Here is an 8,172-nt window from a genome sequence, read left to right as displayed (position 1 = left end):
ATCTGCTCATAGGAAATTTGTGACCCCTACTCCTAGGGTCTAGACTGGTATCCTTACTAATTCATCTATGAACCTACACTTAGCCTTCGTCCTTGCCTGCTGCTGTCATTTAACCTTACCTTCTATCACATCAATTCTGTTAGAAAGTATAGTTCGCCAAGATAATTGAAAGGGTGGGGGCAGGGAGGTGATTTAGTTATGCAGTTAAACACAACTCTCAATATCCTTATTAATTCCAAAGCATGTAAACATTAGATGCAACAACCATAGAAAGATAACCATACACAATAACACCAGATATGTTAACTAGGGAAACCCTTGATCAGAGGGAAAACCCCAATGGGGACAGAACCCACAAAATGATGTATTAATATAAATGTCCCTTGTTAGAGGATGTACATTGTTAGCAGTCAATAAAATACATTTAGTACATATCAATCCATATTATGAGACTTTGAATCCCTATTTTTTAGGAAGACAGATGGACCTACTATATAAACAACTTCAATACTATCCTCACTGAACAATACAATGGTTCATCAACACTGTCCAACAACTTCTTTGCCAGATTAAATTCTTTGTCTGCTGACTATGCCTCAACTGCACCAAACACTTCTCTTATCAAAATATATTCATTATTAAGTTCATTGGATCTCACTTACAAGTTCACATACTCGCATTACAAAAACATCCACACTAAATGATTACAACTAAGGAAATCATCCTTCCTTATACCAAATCCTAAAACAAATTATTGAGTCAGCCTTGAGGCTTTCCCAATTTATAATGATAATAGATGACTAACTTAAGATATCACATTTACACATTACATTACATTATTACAACATTTCATAATTACACTCAAATTGTCAACTCATAGTCTTCAAAACTCTTCACTCAATGCCCATTTGGATATGTGTGATTAATCACAACATCTTCATGACGTCTTCACCTCTATTGAAGTCCACATGACTAGATTCCATCTTTGTTAGGAGATACAATCCAAACAACAGTAACTGCTACACATGAACTCTGTTTGAACGCTTCCTTCACTAAATCCATCATATCTTTGTCTAGTCTTCATATTTCCATACGTGCTCTTAACTATAGCATCTAGACATTATCTCGAGTTGACATGAGTTCATCTTCATTCCTTGAACCACACAAAAATAAACTTTGTCTGTTGCATTGCTAGTCTTCACAAAATAATTAGTATGTTGTCATCAATGACAAACTATGTCATGAATGCAACACACAACCTCTAAATCATGTCACTAACAATGCGAGGATACTCCCCCATAGGAATACCATTAACATTCATGTTTAACAAATACTAGCTGTCTTGGTGGCTTGTCATGTCCATGACAACTCATTACGCAGATGATTTGTGATCAACTACCCTTTCCACTTGTTCTATTGATGATGGCATAGTGTATGTATGCAAATTGATTTACTCTTCTACAAATGACCACATTGTTTTGTAACATCTTCTTCCTTTGACCGGTTGCCAATCAATGACAACACCTTTTCATATTCTTCATGCTAATAAGACTTGTGAAATGAACAAATATATATTTTCAAATTTATCTTAGAGATCATTCATATAAAATTATATAAGAAAAATGTGATAACCATTGATCAACTTCTACAAATTAAAGAGTTTAAAATTAACAACGATCTTTAACATATATAAATTGTATCAACTCAACTCTAAGTTGAACTCTTCTTAATGTTGATTGTCATTACATTGGATTCTTCTTGTCTTTGTGTTTGTCATTTATTCATTATAAATTTAGTTTGTTACATATATTAAAAATAGGCATATGTAAATTTTTAAAATTTCAAATTCTCCATTTGGGTGCACTGAATTGGAATTGTGAATAGGAATAAGTATTCCAATTTTAGCCCAAAAATGAGCATTTGTAATTCTCCCTAAATAGGTGAAATTGGAATATGTATTCCTACTCCAGTTCTATTTATTTTAGAAAATATAAATTTTTCGATCAATGAATTCCCCATCAAATTCCGATTGAACCAAATAAAAATAGGAATACGTATTCTTATTTTCTCTTCTAGAATATTCTTATTCCAAACGGACCCTTAACTTCATAAATCATTTTATAAATATGCAATGGTTGAATATACCTACTCTGAAAAGAGGTAGAGAGGAAAGGAAAGAAGTTAGTCAAAAATTAGAGGTAGAGAGGCTAACAGTTGGGATCATGAGTGTACTTTTATAATCAGCTACCACTAAATGAACAAATTGTTAGTTGACTTTGATTAAGTGATATTTAAGTAGGGATGGCGAGCATGCAAGAAGTGTGGGGCAGCTGCCAACCCAGATCACGAAGAACGCCTCTGCCATTTCTATCTGATACACATCAAAACGGCCGCCTCAACCACCAAATTGGCGAAATCGTAAACTATAACTAAAAAACAAAAACAAAACTGTGTCCCCTTGGTAAGATATCAATCACTCTACATTGGCGTCTTACTGTCCTGCCAGGACTCAAAATAGTTGTGAAGGGTTCAATGAAAACTGGCCACTGCAATTAATGGCGAATCAATGAAACTGGTGAAATGAACACACATTTTACCTAAAACTTTCATGACAATACTAAAAATACTGTGCAATTGTCAAATGAGATTTGGTGATGCATTAAATACTTGCCTTTTGTCCCGCGTGGTGCTGCTCTGGAGTAGATCTGGACATTGAAAGAAGTGATAAAGCTCCACCTAAACTCTTTCGTAAGCACCGGGGCTTTATATCCCTCTCGGTGGAGGTGAAGTTCTCTAATGTAAAGCAGCGAGAAAAGGAAGAGGAGAATAGTGGGAAAGCTTCAAGTATGGCAAAAGAGCAGGCCTTTTTGTCTACAGAGATAGTGAACCAGGGAGTGCAGGAAACTGGGCCAAATGCAGGGTCCATGACATTCTCTGTTAGAGTCAGAAGAAGGCTTCCTGATTTCTTACAGTCTGTGAATCTGAAATATGTGAAGTTGGGTTATCATTATTTGATCAGCCATGCTATTTATCTGTTTACTGTGCCTGCTATACTGCTGGCCTTCAGTGCAGAGGTGGGTAGCTTGAGACAGCAGGATCTATGGAAGTTGTGGGAGCAACCCCAGTTTGATTTTACCACTGCACTTACCTTCTCTGGGGCCATTGTTTTCATGCTCTGCCTCTACTTCTTGTCAAGGCCAAGGTCTATTTATCTTGTGGACTTTGCTTGCTTCAAGCCATCAGATGACCTCAAGGTACTCCCTTTTCTTTTTGTTTTTGGCCATGAAATGAACGGAAGCTTCTATCGCAGGAGAGAACATATTTCCTTTTGTGGGTATTTCAGGTCTGATATTTTCACGCTGATTTTGATAGGGTTAATCTGTTAACCTTATGAACTGGCTGGCTGATACCGAAAAAACAAACTGTAGAAATAAGTATTCTGACTTTAATTGGCCCAAAAGTCATGGCTTTTTAGAATCTCTTTTAGATGTGGTTTTTAGTAGTGTTTGATTTTCACAGTATCAGAGAGGCGTTGGGATGAAATTCATTGTGTTCTAGAAATATTCGTATGAAGATTTGGTATGAGTAGTTTGTCCTAGGGATGTAAGTTTACACATAATTCTCTAAGGTGCTAGATTATAGAAGTGTGGTATGTTCTACATGAGAGGTGTAGGCCAGTAGATCAACTTCAACTTAGCATTGCTGAGTAGGTCTTTTATAGTCGATTTGAGGTCTTTGGGTTTTATATTTTGCCTCAAATCCAGAAAGACAGCTTGCTCTGCCTATTAGTGGGGCCATCATTCTGTACATTTTGTTCAAATCTAAAAACTCCGTGGTCAAGAAAAGGTACAAGGCCAACAAGCACTGTGGCCCAACAGTGGGGGCCTGGTGGCCATCATCTCACATAGTATGAGGTGTACTGCCACGAGATTGAATAGATTTTTTGTTTGTGTGTAGTAACGGCGGTTGGCATGGGTTTCATTCTCGTTGAATTAATGGCAACGGATAGATTTGGGAAAGAGCATCAGAGTAGAATATTATAAGGAAGGTTTTGATTTTCTAGCCACTGATAGGTATAATGGTTTCCTAGACTTCAAGATTCCCTACCAGACTTCCAGAGAAACAGATATATCATAATAATTATTATTCATGATACCCCTAGTCTAGTAGGGAGATGGATCCTAGGTCTTAAGAAAGTAGTATAAGATTTTCTTGCCAGAAGTTTATTTTATACTTGCTGGATCTAGTGCATGTACATCTGTAGGGCGGTAAGATTATAATCTTCTTTTATATGCACGAGAGATACATTCAGCATAGCAGTGTTGTTGCGAAAATTGATTGTAGGGGAGAATATTTGACAAAAAATTAGTGGCTTGATTTATGGTTGTGCTGTTTATTGTGATGTCAGGTTTCGAAAGAGGAATTCGTCAAAATGTCCAAGAATTCAGGGCATTTTGATGATGCGAGCCTAGAGTTCCAGAAGAGAATCCTGGAGAGATCAGGGCTTGGAGAAGAGACATATCTGCCAAAGGCAGTGATGGGTTCAGGCACATGTTCCACCATGAAAGAAGGGCGAGCAGAGGCAGAGATGATGATGTTTGGTGCTCTGGATGAGTTGTTTGACAAGTGCAGAGTGAGGCCAAAGGACATAGGCATCCTTGTTGTGAACTGCAGCCTCTTCAACCCTACCCCATCTCTCTCTGCCATGATTGTGAACCACTACAAGATGAGAGGGAACATCTTGAGCTTCAATCTCGGAGGAATGGGGTGCAGTGCGGGGATTATATCTCTCGATCTGGCAAGAGACATGCTGCAAGCACATCCCAACAGTTATGCAGTTGTGGTCAGCACTGAGATGATAACATTCAACTGGTACACTGGCTCAGAGAGGTCCATGCTCATGCCCAACTGTTTCTTCCGCATGGGGTGTGCAGCAATGTTGTTGTCCAACAGGAGGAGAGACAGGAGAAGGTCCAAGTACGAGCTCTCTCACATTGTACGGACTCACAAAGGAGCTGATGATAGAAGTTTCAGGTATGTCATATGTCTCCTTATTGTTAAAGATTATACTTAGTATTAATATAGATATTTGAAATAGATGAGCTATTTTATTAATTTATAGGATTTTTTTCTCATTTTATATATAAATTTTTACGATTTATCTATCTTCAAAATTCTTGTTTTTTGGATTTGATTGTATATATAATATGTACATTATTATTTATTATCACATTCTATGATTCATCATCAAAATGAGTAGAACTAAAAGAGAAACTATCAAAATAAGTAGAATAAATAGAACTAGAAGAAATTATGCAGAACTTTTTATGTACAATCTATTGTGGAAATATTGTGGCTTTGATTTAATTTTAAGTATACATTTATAAATATGGCAGTGGAATTTCAAATTTAAAGACATGGATCTTTGTTTGAACATCATTATCAAACTTTGTTAGCTTATTTTTAGCAGCCATTACAAATAGTTTCTTCTAACAAAATTATTAACAATAAAATTGTAGTTTGAATATTAAATATTTTGAGGAAAAATGAGAAGCAAATAAAAAAGAGAAGAATCAATATGTAGAGCAAATGTGATATTTTGGCTGATTCTTCTCAATAAGCAGCTGCTATTTATTTCAACTATATTTTTCTTCAAATTTTTTCATTTGAATGTGTTAGCTGTTTCATTAAAATAAGAAAAGATTCAATGACTTCATTCTTTTTGGAAAATTTAGTTGGTTTATTTTATGATATTGCTAGGAGTATAGTTTTTTGAATCAAATTCATTGACCCATATATCATGAGTAGTGATTCACACATGGATCCATCTCTGATGAAAATAAATTGAACACTTAGCACTCATTGATCTAGGTGATGTTCACAAAGTTGAAGCACCAGGGTGGGAGGTCACTCATCCCAATACTACTACATCTTGAGTGTGCTCAAATAAGGAGTTTCCTCCATGGTTAAACCCACTCTGCTTGCAAAACTCTACAAAGTATTGTGCCTTATGAACCATTCGTTAGAAAGCCCTTTAAGCACTTAAATTGAAAGTACATCTTGAGTGTGCTCAAATAAGGAGTTTCCTCCATGGTTAAACCCACTCTGCTTGCAAAACTCTACAAAGTATTGTGCCTTATGAACCATTCGTTAGAAAGCCCTTTAAGCACTTAAATTGAAAGTAAGAGATATTTCCTACTGCAAGTCAAATTATGATATTGCTATCAAAATTTAACTGTGTAATTTTAGTACTGTTGACATTTTTTTTAAACAATTGAGATGTTTTATAAATATTTTAAAGCATAATCTAAGGAATTTTGTAGTGCAGTTTAAATGACAAATGCCAAAATTTATCCTGTTCAAAATTGGTAGGATGATCTCCACGGATTTCTTTATAAGTAGATTCCGGAAGCAATATTCTTTTGCTTTTTGAAACCTCTAGCTCTTGGAAAAATAAATTCTGAAGCCCTCGTAAGACCCCAGCCCAATAAAGTTTAATCTGAGTGTACCCTTGAAACACAAATGGTGTGGTAGAGTGATAGAGAAATTGATAAGGTTGAAACATATTCATGTGGGAAGAACCTTCATCTCAAAGGCGACAGACTATTCAAAGGAGCCTTTATTTTACCTATAAAACTAATCACAGTTGAGTCAAATATGTTAATCATGAATTGAAAACAATAAGGTACATCACAAAACATTACAATCATATCTTCTATATGATCAGAAATCTACAAAATGAACAAGCCACATTAGTGTAGCACTTGATCTGGACTTCATTGATGTGTTGCAGGTGTGTGTACCAACAAGAAGATGATAAGAGGAAGAAGGGTTTGTTCGTCTCCAAGGATCTGCTAGAAATAGGAGGGCATGCCTTGAAAGCCAATATAACAACCTTAGGTCCACTGGTTCTCCCACTCTCCGAGCAGCTCCTGTTCTTGGCCACTCTAATATGTCGTAAGGTCCTGAAGATGGATCATGTGAAGCCATACATACCAGACTTCAAGCTTGCCTTCGAACATTTCTGCATCCATGCCGGAGGGAAGACCATTCTGGATGAGCTGCAGAACAATCTGGGACTGTCCAACAAGCACATGGAGGCTTCCAGAATGACTCTCCACAGGTTTGGGAACACCTCCAGCAGTTCTCTGTGGTATGAGCTTGCTTACATGGAAGCCAAGAAGAAGATCAAGAGTGGTGACAGAGTGTGGCAGATTGCATTTGGGTCTGGCTTCAAGTGCAACAGCGCTGTGTGGAAGTCTCTCAAGACTGTCAAAAAGATTGATGCCAGGAATCCCTGGGTGGACTGCATTGAAAGGTATCCTGTGGAGATGCCTGATGTGCCAAAGGCTTGATGGGGGGACAAGGAATAATAATTATTTTGCTTTAATAGCTCTACTGGTTTGAATTGTACACGGCAAACAAATGTTGTTTTGTGATAATTACTAACGACTTAAGACCAACAGCAGTATTGGAATTGTGGCTACAGAAAATCTAGTGATTGTCAGCAAAGGTTGACTGTATTATTTTATAGCTTAGAAGGAAGTGTGGCAGTGTTTGCTTAAGCACAATACATCATTATTTCGTGTATGGTTTTATCTGTTTAATAGTATTTCTATGAATGGTTATAAACTCATCTGGTGTTTTCATGAAATGTCAAGTGTTCATGCACATCTATTTGTATCAGTCTTTACCGCTTTAGAATGAGAATATCGTAGGATTATATATTTTAGGTTTTGTAGTAGGTAATTGCATTCATGGCTAATGAAAACTGATATTTATTAGCATTTATGGGAGTTTTTTCGAGTAGTAAAATATCTGAATCAAAGGCAGATCTAGATTGGTACGTTGATTGCGGTCTAATGTGTTTATGCATGGGTCGTTGCGTAATTCATTAACATGATTGATGATTATTCTTCACTTTTCTTCGTGGAAATAATGGTGATTGAATTTTAGTTTTTATAACTTCCAATTTCCAATTCTACGTACTCTTTAAAAATTTGTTTTGAATAGTAATTAGTACTTGCACTGGAGCATACATAGTAATTAATATTGAGAGATATTTTGCAATGATTTAAGTAAAGTATGATAAATTATATTAATAATAATTTTTATATATTAAAATATTAATATTGATTATAAAAAAAATTGTTTTAAATAATATTATAGTTT

General features: G+C 36.0%; 1 protein-coding gene across 1 annotated transcript; it reads left to right on the top strand.

Annotated features, from left to right (window-relative positions):
• Positions 1–2,795: 2,795 nt before the first annotated feature.
• KCS10 (3-ketoacyl-CoA synthase 10) lies at positions 2,796–7,636 on the top strand. The gene is made up of 3 exons (XM_089813434.1): positions 2,796–3,254; positions 4,409–5,034; positions 6,794–7,636. Exons 1-3 carry the CDS (start codon positions 2,847–2,849, stop codon positions 7,353–7,355), a joined length of 1,596 nt encoding a protein of 531 aa, XP_089669560.1. The 5' UTR covers positions 2,796–2,846; the 3' UTR covers positions 7,356–7,636.
• Positions 7,637–8,172: the final 536 nt, after the last annotated feature.

The sequence above is a fragment of the Cupressus sempervirens genome, chromosome 2, assembly GCF_028749045.1.
Source record: "Cupressus sempervirens isolate cs-2001-9-10 chromosome 2, ASM2874904v1, whole genome shotgun sequence".
Taxonomy (NCBI): Eukaryota; Viridiplantae; Streptophyta; class Pinopsida; order Cupressales; family Cupressaceae; genus Cupressus; species Cupressus sempervirens.
The sequence above is the reverse complement of the archived record's forward strand: the minus strand, read 5'-3'. Positions and strand labels throughout refer to the sequence as shown.

What these genes read in the sequence shown, in the direction of transcription:
- KCS10 (XM_089813434.1), top strand. Translation starts at nt 2,847, where the DNA reads ATGGCAAAAGAGCAGGCCTTTTTGTCTACAGAGATAGTGAACCAGGGA. An exon ending in AGCCATCAGATGACCTCAAG is followed by an intron (nt 3,255 to 4,408) that starts GTACTCCCTTTT and finishes TTGTGATGTCAG; the next exon opens with GTTTCGAAAGAGGAATTCGT. An exon ending in GCTGATGATAGAAGTTTCAG is followed by an intron (nt 5,035 to 6,793) that starts GTATGTCATATG and finishes GATGTGTTGCAG; the next exon opens with GTGTGTGTACCAACAAGAAG.